Source organism: Camelina sativa, chromosome 6 (assembly GCF_030686135.1).
Source record: "Camelina sativa cultivar CO46 ecotype springtype chromosome 6, ASM3068613v1".
In the NCBI taxonomy this organism is placed as follows: Eukaryota; Viridiplantae; Streptophyta; class Magnoliopsida; order Brassicales; family Brassicaceae; genus Camelina; species Camelina sativa.
This window is the reverse complement of record NC_141885.1, coordinates 21,959,897-21,973,021: the sequence shown is the minus strand read 5'-3', so window position 1 is coordinate 21,973,021 and position 13,125 is coordinate 21,959,897. Positions and strand designations below refer to the sequence as shown.

The window sequence follows — 13,125 nt, the reverse complement described above, 5'->3', positions numbered from 1 at the left end:
TTAGGTTTTTTTTTAGTTCTCTTGCAAGTATTGTTTAATGGGTTTGAACTGTTTGGTATGTTGTTTGTGTTTCACCAGCTGTTTGTGTCTCAACCGAAGAGAAGATGAAGAAGAGTTCACCTTCAGTGATAGTGATTGGAGGTGGTATGGCTGGGATTTCAGCTGCTCGCACTCTTCAAGATGCTTCCTTTCAGGTCTGTCTGCAATCTCTTAGGTTACTACAATGTTGTTTAGAGGAAGTATGTTTTGTTGTACCAAGTGCAGGGTCTTACTACTCTTTTGTCTTCATTACTCTTTTTTCCAGGTTGTGCTATTGGAGTCTCGTGACAGAATTGGTGGACGAGTTCACACTGATTACTCTTTCGGTTTTCCTGTTGATCTGGGTGCATCTTGGTAATTTCATGTCTCTCTCTCTCTCTCTCTCTCTCTCTCTCTCTCTCTCTCTCTCTCTCTCTCTCTTACCCTTGTATCTTTTTTTCGTTGATGCTAACTAAGCAACATCTTTTTGTGACAGGTTGCATGGTGTCTGTAAAGAGAACCCTTTGGCTGCAGTTATTGGTAGATTAGGATTACCCCTTTATCGCACTAGTGGTGACAATTCAGTTTTGTATGATCACGATCTTGAAAGGTGTGTGTTTTGGATATTCTGAATGTACATCGTAACACATCTTCTCTCTTTGTTTAAAACTCGTGGTGCAATTCTGTTTTCTGCAGCTATGCTCTATTCGATAAGGCTGGTAACCAAGTCCCTCAAGAGTTGGTAACACAAGTTGGCGAAAAATTTGAGCACATTCTGGAACAGGTGTGTGTGTACTTGGTCTTCAAATTTTCTGTTAATTGTGTTTCTAGATGTTGCGTATTTTTTATTAACTAGATAGTTGTTTCACAAATGCAGATCTGTAAAGTCAGGGATGAGCAGGATGAAGACATGTCAATCGCTCAAGCCTTTTCTATTGTGTTCAAGAGGAACCCTGAATTGAGGTATGGAAACATATTGTCTCAATGTTTATCCGCTTTTATATTTGTTGCATGCTCAGTTAGATTGTTTTGCTTTCAGGTTGGAGGGGATTGCCCATAATGTGCTTCAGTGGTACTTGTGCCGCATGGAAGGATGGTTTGCTGCTGATGCTGAAACCATCTCGGCGAAGTGTTGGGACCAGGTTAGTAACTAAATTGCCAGTCGTTCTCAGTTCAGTGGTTGACATATGTTCTGGTTTCTTGATTTGTCAATTAAAACATTCGCAGGAAGAACTGTTGCCCGGTGGACATGGTCTTATGGTAAGAGGGTATCGTCCTGTTATCAACACTCTCTCGAAAGGTCTTGATATACGTCTAAGCCACAGGTAAAATTTGTTTGTCAAAGGAGTGTCCACCTTTTTTTTCCTAGATCTGCAGCTGAACCTAATTGGCCTTTTGTTTTGTCAGGGTTACCAAAATTGTAAGGCGCCACAGTGGAGTTAAGGTGACTACAGAGAAAGGAGACACCTTTGTTGCGGATGCTGCAGTCATTGCTCTTCCTCTCGGAGTCCTAAAGTCAGGAACGATAACATTTGAACCAAAGCTTCCACAGTGGAAACAAGAAGCTATCAACGATCTCGGTGTAGGAATCGAGAACAAGATCATATTGCACTTTGACAATGTATTTTGGCCAAACGTAGAGTTTCTAGGAGTGGTTGCAGAAACTTCCTACGGATGCAGTTATTTCTTGAACCTGCATAAAGCCACTAGCCATCCTGTCCTTGTTTACATGCCGGCTGGTCAGCTTGCTAGAGATATCGAGAAAAAATCTGATGAATCAGCTGCAAATTTTGCCTTTTCGCAACTCCAAAAAATTCTTCCAGATGCATCTTCACCGGTACTGCTCTAAACCTATCTTTCTTATAACTATATCTTTTTGCCAGTGTACAAAGCTTTAATGGTTGGTTTTGTTGTTGTTGTTGGCAGATACATTATTTGGTATCAAGGTGGGGATCAGACATCAATTCATTAGGATCATATAGCTATGACATGGTGAACAAACCTCACGACCTCTATGAGAGGCTGAGAGTTCCATTGGATAACCTATTCTTTGCTGGTGAAGCCACTAGCACGAGCTACCCGGGATCAGTGCACGGTGCTTATTCAACCGGATTGCTGGCTGCTGAAGACTGCAGGATGCGTGTGCTCGAGCGCTATGGAGAGCTTGAGCATGAGATTGAAGAGGAAGCTCCTACCTCTGTCCCTCTTCTGATCTCTCGTATGTAATTTAAAACTCGGGGTTTGATTTATAGTTACCATATGGAAACTTTCTTAGAATTGATTTGATTTCGTGTGATAAAACTGAAAAAAGAAAAGAAAAAAAGCTTATGAGATTTAAACTCTTGAGCGTATGAATACCAGTCTTTTTACTTAAAAAACCTGATTCAGATGATTAGTCCTCCAAGTCAACTGTGCAATGTTGTTGATTAACTCTGTAATCCATCTGATCCAAGAACTATATATACCAAGCGCAATCAATCTTTTAAGTAAGGAATCTTTTTTCTTTATTGCAACTAAAAAATCAAACTTTTACTTTCATCCTTCTTTCTAATTTTTACATCACATTTTCATACATTCATAAGTACATAACCTTACTCAATTTGAGACAAGACGAGAGTTTTGAACCAATAGCTCTTGTTAAATGATGTCGTAACTCGATTCATATATATATGTAAATATCAGGTGCTGATATGGGCATTATCCTCAGTAGGGGTGTCAAAGTGGGTTAAATCCCATGGGTTTACCCTGTTTGTCTATTATTTTAACGGGTATGGGTTAAGTTTTTATACCCATATAAATAAATGGGTTTTGATGGGTTCGTCCAACGGGTTCGTGGGTTTATCGGGGTAAACCTATTAGGGTTATGGGTAACCAATGGGTTAATCGAGAAAAAACAAAAATAATATGTATAATATATATATGTATATATTAATATGTGAAATATCTTTTTCTTACAAGTAATTTATGTAAAATATCTAAAATAAATGTTAAGTTTTCTTCTTTGGTAAAAACAAAAAAAAGTAAATAATAATTTATATGTAAATGATCTAAAGTAAATGTGAAGTTTTTCTTTTTTTTGCTGAAAATTAAAATAGAAAAATATATATATAAATGTAAATGATCTAAAAATAAATGTTAAGCGTTTATTCTTTCGTTCATGTATTACTAATTTTTTTTCTGGGAAAGGTTCATGTATTACTATTATAAATAGGAGCCGTCATTCTCTCTTTCCTTCATAAGTTGCTTCTCGTATCTCATTCTTCTTGCTTTTTTTCTTTCTTATTCATTCTTGTCATCTAATTCCGAATTCGAAAGCATGTCAACGTCTTCGTTTAAGGGTATGTAATTGCAATATTACTAGATTATAATTAATAATATTTGTGCCTATACATGCATGTTAATCTGTTATGATGTATGTAAAAACAAAATAGACTGGCTAATGGCTTCCTGTGTTCGTCCTTGTATTGGAACCGATAGATTATATTATAACTTCATATTTAACCCCATGCATGTTTTTTTATCTGAACTAAACCCATGCCATGAATGATAACTTTGACTAATATATAATTTTTTTTTTTGGATAGATAATGGGTCTGTTCGTTTCGTTGACGCTGGCGGCAGCGGCTGCGGCAGCGGCAAACACAACTTTTTTAATCGCCGCATTTAATCGACGTTCAAAATCAGAAGCTGCGTTTGTCGCAGCGTCATGCCGCAGGTACCTGCGGCAACCAAACGAACAACGATAGCTGCGGTTGACGCAACCGCAGGTACTTGCGGCGACGAAACGAACAGACTCAATATGGATGATTGGGAGTCAAACGTGGCTGACAAAGAAGAGATGATGATGGATGAGGATGATGATATTGATCTAACCAACGAGCCATCATTAGGTGATGAAGCTGGAGGTGAGCCGCAGGAAAAATCTCGTAAACCAAGGAAAAAAACTTCAAAAATGTGGAAACATTTTACACATATTGGAAAAGGTGCCGATGACAAGAATCGAGTTCAGTGTAACTATTGTGGTGATAAACTTGTGTTTGAATCTACCACAGGAACATCTCCTATGAAGCGTCATCATCTGAGATGCATTAAGAAGGCAAAATATCGGAATATAGCTGATGTACTAACTGATGCAGATGGAAAGACTAGGAAATTGAAGATTGATCAAAGTGTTGTTCGGGAGAAGTTCAGTAGGGTTATAATTCGACATGATCTTCCTTTTGTTGTTGTTGAGTATGAAGAGCTGAGAGGGTTTTTTCAGTATCTGAATCCAGATTACAACTACTACACTAGAAACACAGCAGCGATGGACGTTGTTAAAACTTGGGAGAGTGAGAAGAATAAGATGAAGATAGAGTTGGAAAGGATTCAGAGTAGGATATGTTTAACTTCAGATTGTTGGACAGCAATTTCTGGTGAAGGTTATATATCTTTGACAGCCCATTACGTTGATGAAAACTGGACTTTGAATAGCAAGATCTTGTCATTTTGTGACATACCTCCTGCACACACCGGCGATGCTTTGGCTACTAAAATCCATGATTGTCTCAAAGAGTGGGGAATTGAAGAAAAGATATTCACTCTTACTCTAGATAATGCTTCAGAGAATGACACAATGCAAGAGATACTAAAAGAGCGGCTTAATTTGGATGACAACTTGTTATGTGGAGGTGAATTCTTCCATGTTCGATGTTGTGCGCACATTCTAAATCTTATTGTGCAAGATGGACTAAAGATTATTAGTAGTGCTTTAACCAAGATCAGAGATAGTGTCAAGTATGTCAAAGCTTCAAAATCAAGAGGGATTATGTTTGAGCAATGCGTAGAAGGTGGTAACGGGGTAGTTTTGTCTCTGGATGTTCAGACTAGATGGAACTCAACTTTTTTGATGCTCGAGAAAGCTTTAAAATATCAACGAGCTTTTAATAGATTTCGGATGGTTGATAAAAGCTACAAGAGTTGTCCATCGAATGAAGAATGGGCAAGAGCATCAAAAATATGTGACATTTTGAAGCCAATCTACAAGATTACCACACTAATGTCAGGTACAAGCTACTCTACATCTAATCTCTATTTTGGGCATGTGTGGAAGATTGAGCGTTTGCTGAAAGAGAATGAAACAAACGGTGATGAGCTTATCAAAGCGATGGCTTGTAGAATGCGGATTAAGTTCGATAAGTATTGGGAACAATACAGTGTTATACTTGCAATGGGTGCTATTCTTGATCCTAGAATGAAGTTTAAGCTCTTGACCCGTCTTTACGATGAGCTCGATCCAAGTACTTGTCAAGCAAAGGTAAATTATTTGAGAGATAAAATGACTACATTGTTTGACGAATACATGTGCAAGTTTTCGATGCCCACGAACTCTGCAACAACATCTTCTTCTCATCATCATTCCACTGAACGTGGTAGAGAACAATTTGATGACGTAAGTTTTAATATTCATAGTTTTTTTTATTAATAATTTATTAGTCATATGATAACATGTTTGACGTTGGCATAATGTAGGACTTGTTTGATTTGGATGATGCTCCTAATGTTTCGGATGAGGGAAAGTCACTCTTGGATATTTACTTGGATGAACCAAAATTAGAGATGAAGAATTTTCCTGACATGTGTGTTTTGGATTACTGGAAAGATAATAGTAATCAATTTGGTGCGTTATCATGTATGGCATTGGATGTGCTCAGTATTCCTATTACTACAGTAGCTTCAGAATCATCTTTCAGTATTGGTTCTCGTGTTCTTAACAAATACCGGAGTCGACTTCTTTCTAAGCATGTTCAAGCCTTACTTTGCACTAGATCTTGGTTATTTGGTTTTACAGGTGATGAAAAAGGTAAATTTTTCATATACAGAGAGAAAAATGATTGTTATAATTTTATTATTATAGCCAAGTTTCTAATATTTGATTATTTGTCCCAAATAATTTGTAGAAAATGAAGCGGAAGATGAAGAATGAAGACTATAAAGTTAAAGAATCGGACCGGATCATCTAAAGAAGATTCAAGTGTTTTTTTTTTAATTAAGAATGATTTTTATTTAAATTCAAAAATGGTTTTTTTATTTTGGTTTTATGGATTTTTGGCTTTAGAATTTTATGATGCTTTTTCTATTTTAATATCTAGATATTATTATTTTAAGATTGAAAATTTTGGTTGGTTTTATAATTCTATTTTATATAATATGTTATGTATTGAATATTAATTATTTAATTTTATTTTATTTTATTTATATATGGGTAACCCATATAACCCATTTAGCCATTGAATTTTCTATTATTGGGTTTAGGTATATAAATTCAACCCATTACAATAAATGGGTCGGGTAGAACCCACCCACAATCTCATATCCATGTGGATATGGATCGGGTCGGATTACCTATTTTGACACCCCTACATAAAAGCCTGCCTCCATTGTTTTGGGGTCTAATTTCTTTCAATTGAAATTAAATTTGAGTAAAAAAAAAGTTTATTAAAAAAAAATATATCCACTTTGAAGTTTTTAACTTTTTAAAGATAAGAGAAGAAAGAGAGTAGCTTTCTTCTTCTTCATCTTCTTCGTCGTCTTGGCTGCTGCGCGACGAACAGAGTGGAGAAGCTACGAACTTTATAAATGTCACAGACTGTAATTTTCAAGCCGTTTGTCTCAGTTCCTTCAAGTAATCACAGGTTTCCTTTTCTCTTTCTTATTCGCTTCTTTACCTTTTCAAAACCAGTTTCTCAGTTTAGAATTGCTTTTCTTCTAGAAATTTTCCTTCGTTTCCATTGACGGGTTAGGATAATTCTATGTAAAGAAGGGACTGCGTGTTCCAAATTTTATAATTCTATGGTGGGTTTCGTCGAGTTCTCAATCGATTGGGTAAGCTTTTAAGCTGTGTGGGGGTTATTATCTGAGGGTAGTGACTGTTAGGGTTTATGTTCTTTTCTTTTATGCTATTAAAAGTTGTGGTTTTTAAAAATTTACAAATTCGTCTCTGTGTTCTATGTTTGTGTCAGTCAGAGGAACCTACAGAACAATAGAATCAATGTTGGTGTTAAAATCCAAAACCGATTCAGAGTTATTTGTATGGGAATGCTGGCCCCAAGGAAGTTCCTGCAAAAGAGGAGGAAGATGGAGGTTTTCAAAGATGCAGCTGACGAGACGGATCAGAAGAGATGGAGAGGGCTAATGCTAGAGATTGAATCTACGGGTTCTGCTGTTCCCGTGCTTAGGCAATACAGAACTGACGGTGACCAAGGTCTTCCCAGGGATCTTGTTTTGGGTACTTTGGTTAGATTTAAGCAGCTTAAGAAATGGAACCTTGTCAGTGAGGTATGGACACTAATGAATTCGACTCCCTTTTATGTTTTTTTCTTTTGCTTTTCAAAATTGGCTGAACCAATTTCATGAAGTTGGTCTTGAATCTTGATAGACAATATATTAGATGAGTCATCTTAATCTGGTATTGCGGATTTTCAATATTGATGCTGCCAAAATAGATGTGTTTGTTGTGACAAAAACTGTGTTTACTCTCAGCAATGTTAGACTATTGACTATTGCAAGCTCGTAGTTTTGAAGTTTAGAAAGTTGTCGGGATGTATCTGATATTTGGTTACTTCGTTTTTCTTTTGTAATTCAGATTCTTGAATGGCTTAGATACCAGAACTGGTGGAACTTCAGTGAAATGGATTTTTTGATGCTCATTACAGCTTATGGGAAACTAGGAAACTTTAACGGAGCTGAAAGGGTTTTGAGCGTACTGAGTAAGATGGGCTCGAGTCCAAACGTGATTTCTTATACCGCTCTCATGGAATCTTATGGGAGAGGAGGCAAATGCAACAATGCTGAAGCGATATTTCGGAGGATGCAGACTTCAGGCCCAGAGCCTTCTGCTGTAACTTATCAGATTATACTTAAGACTTTTGTAGAGGGGAACAAATTTAAAGAAGCTGAAGAGGTTTTTGAGACCCTTTTAGATGAGAAGAAATCCCCATTAAAGCCGGATCAAAAGATGTATCACATGATGATATACATGTACAAGAAGGCTGGAAACTATGATAAGGCTCGAAAAGTATTTGCTTCAATGGCTGGGAAAGGAGTTCCCCAGTCTACTGTCACTTACAACAGCCTTATGTCTTTTGAAACTAATTATAAAGAAGTTTCTAAGATCTATGACCAGGTGATCTGAATGATCCCTTCTTTTATATAATTAGTATACATTAGAAACACCATTGAGGTATGCCTTGGCCTGTAATAGTAGGGATCTAACCGTTTTAACTGAATGTTCAATTTTCAGATGCAAAGATCTGGTATCCAACCCGACGTTGTTAGTTATGCTTTACTTATCAAAGCATATGGAAGAGCCAGGAGAGAGGAAGAAGCTCTATCTGTTTTTGAAGAGATGCTTGATGCTGGTGTAAGGTCAGTTTTTTGGATTTCGCTGGCTTCCAACAACTGTTTTTTGCTGCTATAGCTAGTGAGTTTAGAAAGTAGACCTCTCTTTCGGATATATTATTTTTCTTTTCTCTTTTTTTCAGGCCGACACATAAAGCTTATAACATTTTGCTTGATGCATTTGCTATTTCTGGGATGGTGGAGCAAGCAAAGACCGTCTTTAATAGCATGCGGCGGGACAGGTAAACAATACTTCCATCATGTTTGCTTGTTTTAGATTGATAAGCAATTAACATGTTTCCCTCGCAGAATTTTCCCGGATCTCTGGTCCTACTCAACTATGTTATCAGCATATGTGAATGCCTCTGACATGGAGGGTGCTGAGAAATTCTTCAAGAGGATAAAAGTAGATAAATTTGAACCGAATGTAGTCACCTACGGGACAATGATAAAAGGGTATGCAAAAGCGAATGATGTTGAGAAGATGATGGAGGTATATGAGAAAATGAGGTTAAGTGGCATCAAAGCGAATCAAACCATCTTAACAACTATCATGGATGCGTCTGGGAGGTGCAAGGATTTCGGGAGCGCTATTGGTTGGTATAAAGAGATGGAGAGTTGCGGGGTACCACCTGATCAGAAAGCTAAGAATGTGCTTTTATCATTAGCGTCAACTCAAGATGAGCTAGAGGAAGCTAAGGAACTTACTGGTCTCAGAAATGAGACAACAACCATTATTGCTAGAGTTTATGGATCTGATGATGATGAAGAGGAGGAAGATATAAGTAGTGAATCTAGTGATGATGAGGATGAGGATGAGGATGAAGGAGATGATGATGATGCAAGAGAAACTGTGTTGTATGATAAAGCACAGGAAGGGTCTTTGGGTTATGATAGCTTACAGACGGAAGAACTTGTAGGGTTATGAAAACTACAGAAAGTTTTATTTTTGTAATCATCTAAGGCCACATGATTAAGATTTTGCAGAAGAGGACTAAGTAGTTCGTCCGTTAGTTTCGTCTGTAGTTAAAGAAATGATATATGTTTCTGAATCCTCAAATAACTTAAGAATCAAAAGGGTACTTATTTCATATTGTATCTCTTGCCACCAAAGGAGGAGAAAAAAAAACAGTCTCTATTGATCTCAAACTCCTTCGTTAGCCGTCTCTTGATTCTCAGTTGCCGAAGTCTTTACCCTATGAGCTGCATTTTCCACCTGCAACAGATGCAGAGTAAAGGTAAGAATTATGGACTACACTGAGAGAAAGAGAGGGTTGTCACTGTTTAACCTCGGAAGTCCAGTTAGTTCTAAGTGTAAGAACAATCAAAGTTAGGGTTTGAAGTATGACTCCTGCAATCATCCCCCACCAGATCCCCTGTAAAGAAAAATCTCCCAAATCTTAAGAAACAATATATGTGTAAATACATAGGAAGTGAGCAAAAAAGAAGAAGAGAGAGATTATACAGCAACTCCCAGACTGGTTTTGAAGCCAAGAACACAGCCAATAGGAAGACCAATGACATAGTAAGTAACAAGATTCACATAAGCCACCACTGCTTGCCACCCACTTCCAATAGCAACCCCTTTTTTACACCAATTCAACAAAAAAGAATAAATCAATCTACAAAGACCACAAATCAACTGCATTCACAAAAAGGTCTATTTTGTGTGTGTGTGTTTTTACCAGAGAGAATTGGTTGGATTCCGTTTAAGAAAATGGAAACGGCGAGGAGTGGAAAGAGGTCAGAGACGGCTGCTATAACCTCTGCGTCGCTGGTAAAGGCTTTGCTAAGGCCGACGCGGAACACAAGCACAATGACACAGAGAACTAAGCTGATCAGAATAGTCGTGACGTTGACCACCACCACTGATAGCTTAGCCACTCGTGGATTTCCCGCTCCTAGCTCGTTGCTCACTCGGACACTAATCAAAAGCACACAAACGGCACGGTTTTTGCATCTGTATATAGTTTAAATAATAGGAACTACGTGTCATTTTGCATTTTGTTGACTGAAGCATACCTGATTGCTGCACTTAGACCAAGCATGAACTGCATATCCCAATTCAAGTAATACATGCTGCAGAAATTTTTTTAAAAGCGGATCAAGATATGACTCAAGAATATTGATTGTTATTTGATTCCACTGGGAAAACATACCATATCGAAATCGCGTCTAGAGCAATTGTTGGATTGGTGAGTAAACCGGAGATAATCACTAGCCCTTGGTTGTACCATATCTCCAAACTGCAGATTTTTCATTTCAAATTTGGAATCAGCTTTCTTACAACTAGAAAGAGACTTAACAGGTCAAATCAAAGCAGCTTTCTGTTTACCATAGCATGACTGCTGAAGCTACCGTGAGCTTGAAGTAAGGCCATATCCCTCTAAAAGCCCTAGTTGAAAACCCAGTCCAAGTCTCTTTACAACTCGAGCTTATCACGATATACAGACCATTAACAGCCACGAGCAGCCACCACGAGAAACTCAGAACCAGAGCCGCTCCAAGCAAGCCGAAATCAAGGACGTTGGTCACGAGCCACGTGAGTAACGTGTGGAGCAAGAAAACTCCTAAGGACATGTAAGCCAAAGGGTTCACTATGTTCTGAGCCTGGAGAAACCTCTGCATCGGACAAGCGAGTGCAAAAGCGTAAATCTGGGGAATCACCCCGCGCGCAAAGACCTGACCCTCGTGCGCGATGGCTACGGATTGTCCCATTGCTTTTAGGATTGGACCCGAGTACCAGTAGAGGAACGTGAGGAGAAATGCAGCTGCAAGGTGCAAGACCATGGCTCGTTGGCAGGTTATTCCCATTGACGAGTACTGTCTCGCTCCGTACGCTTGGCCACATACTGTCTGGACCGCGCTCGCCATTCCCAACTAGTCAATTTAGTAAATAGAATGTTTAAATTTTGAAAATGTTCAATACATAAAAATTACAGATATGAAAAACTTACTTACTCTTCTCATTCGTCCTTACAATTCGTTATCATTCATAGATTGAAAATTGATAAAATCATGAAACTCATACTGAATTATAAAACGGTATGCAGATTATTATAAAGTATTATGCGTTGTACTAAGTCGGCCTCTGTTCTTTACTCTGTTTTAGACTTTTAGTGTTGTTAACTTTGTTTAAAACCGTGGTGAGTTATATATACGGACTGAAATAAATCTGATTACCATACCATGATACCGTAAGCGAGGCCTTGGATGCCGACGGTAGCGATGGAAGCACCGGCGAGCTCAAGAGAACCGAGATGGCCGGTGAACATGACGGTGACAAAACTGAGCATGTAATTTAGCACAGAGACGATTATAGAGGCTCCAGATAGCGTCCATAGAAGCTTTGACTCCCACACGGCTAGCCTTAGCCACCAGCGTGGCGTCACCGTGGATCCACGAAGACGGAGAAACTCCTCTATCTCCGGCGAAGACCGTTCAGAAATCTGAGAATCGGAGTGGAGCCGTCTCAATAGCGGCTCGTATGTCTCTGTGGAGCTCATGGTTCGTTTATCAGATTTTTTTTTTTTTTTTTTTTTTTGTCTTCCTTTCTCGTGTCTTTGTTTAGCTACGACTGTTGGTTTTGGTTATGTTGAGGCTTCGAGGGTGGTGGACCTTAGATGAATCGATTGTATTGATCTCTTATGACTGTTCGGTCTGAATTCTGATGAATTTGAGTTCGTAGTGCAACAACCATTTTTTTCTAACAAAAAAGAAAACGTAACAACCATTCTCTAGTTATGTTAATAGACTAGAGATTTTACTGATCAGTATTTTTCTTTGTTTCTGAAACGTTAGCTAAATGTGAGATTGTAGACAAAAATGATAAGAAAGAGAGAAACATCTGATCTGAGAACTGATTAAAGAAAGAAGAATATGAACATTCGAAATTAAGCCATACAAGTATTCACAGTACATGAACCGGATTCAATTAAATTTCACTACACCATTTTTTTTATACTGTTAGAATATATCTTCATACATCAATATACTGTATATATATTTTTTTAATCTTTGGTTTTGAGTTTTAACTGGAAAATAAAACAAAGCAAACGAAACCAAAATTTTGGATCGAAACGACACTGAACCAAGAAAATGTATTGTTACCGAATCGAGAAACCAAAGATGATACAACTGAAACGTAATGTGCATAAGAATAAGATAAAGAGTAACACTAGGCTGGCATATGAGTGTATAATTAAGAACAGTACATCCGGTGGAAAGAGGCTGTCAATTCATAGTAACAGCAGTACCTAATGTTCTTCAAGGAATGTGAATTGATCCAACGGCTAGTCTCGACATTGTACTCATCCAAATAAAAATGGGGAAGCAATTTTCTCTTCCACGTCGATAATTATTCACCATTCCTTTCTCTTTTGTACCCAATTTGGTAATGAGCTTTTTGGGTGCACCAAAAAAAAAACAGCTTTGGAGAATTGTGGCCCAGAAAATGTCTCTGAGGCCCATGTATATGCCACCCTACTACTCCTGAAGCCCATCTACAACCAACCAAAATAATCCCAAGGAAGAAAAACAAAAATATTGCTAATATTCCTAAAAGGATTAAGAAATTATTTGCGATTTGATGAACTGTCCCTGACGTAAGATTAAAATCAATGAGTTGTCTATTAGGTCGGATAGGTCCACAAAATTCAGAAAGATTTTACTCATCATTATTTTTAGCTAATTATTATACAAAAGTGTTTTATTCTCTTATAATTTTAT

The 13,125-nt window shown here is 37.8% G+C and overlaps 3 protein-coding genes across 4 annotated transcripts in view; 2 read left to right on the top strand and 1 right to left on the bottom strand.

The window, feature by feature from the left end:
• Nucleotides 1-2,295, top strand: part of LOC104792182 (polyamine oxidase 3) — a 57,608-nt gene extending 55,313 nt beyond the window's left edge. Inside the window, exons 3-11 of the mRNA XM_087454433.1 lie at nucleotides 79-194; nucleotides 305-393; nucleotides 515-628; nucleotides 715-802; nucleotides 896-981; nucleotides 1,058-1,160; nucleotides 1,246-1,343; nucleotides 1,426-1,855; nucleotides 1,945-2,295. Coding sequence (XP_087310559.1) covers nucleotides 79-194; nucleotides 305-393; nucleotides 515-628; nucleotides 715-802; nucleotides 896-981; nucleotides 1,058-1,160; nucleotides 1,246-1,343; nucleotides 1,426-1,855; nucleotides 1,945-2,244 — 1,424 coding nt within the window. The 3' untranslated portion in view covers nucleotides 2,245-2,295. The remainder of the gene's footprint in view (nucleotides 1-78; nucleotides 195-304; nucleotides 394-514; nucleotides 629-714; nucleotides 803-895; nucleotides 982-1,057; nucleotides 1,161-1,245; nucleotides 1,344-1,425; nucleotides 1,856-1,944) is intronic.
• Nucleotides 2,296-6,436: 4,141 nt separating this feature from the next.
• On the top strand, nucleotides 6,437-9,488 carry LOC104792181 (pentatricopeptide repeat-containing protein At3g59040). Of its 2 annotated transcripts, none has more exons than XM_010518268.3 (6): nucleotides 6,437-6,692; nucleotides 7,020-7,335; nucleotides 7,643-8,182; nucleotides 8,300-8,424; nucleotides 8,541-8,639; nucleotides 8,707-9,488. In XM_010518268.3, exons 1-6 carry the CDS (start codon nucleotides 6,637-6,639, stop codon nucleotides 9,323-9,325), a joined length of 1,755 nt encoding a protein of 584 aa, XP_010516570.1. In that variant the 5' UTR covers nucleotides 6,437-6,636; the 3' UTR covers nucleotides 9,326-9,488. The 2 variants fall into 2 exon arrangements, with proteins under 2 accessions (XP_010516570.1, XP_010516572.1); XM_010518270.3 differs by having other exon boundaries at nucleotides 6,443-6,682.
• LOC104699226 (protein DETOXIFICATION 41) lies at nucleotides 9,377-12,200 on the bottom strand. The gene is made up of 8 exons (XM_087454423.1): nucleotides 11,586-12,200; nucleotides 10,733-11,277; nucleotides 10,557-10,643; nucleotides 10,420-10,476; nucleotides 10,083-10,321; nucleotides 9,863-9,981; nucleotides 9,687-9,773; nucleotides 9,377-9,613 (listed from the first exon to the last, which is right to left on the bottom strand). The coding sequence occupies exons 1-8, from the start codon at nucleotides 11,901-11,903 to the stop codon at nucleotides 9,542-9,544; spliced, it is 1,524 nt and encodes a 507-aa protein (XP_087310549.1). The 5' UTR covers nucleotides 11,904-12,200; the 3' UTR covers nucleotides 9,377-9,541.
• Between the last annotated feature and the right edge of the window lie 925 nt (nucleotides 12,201-13,125).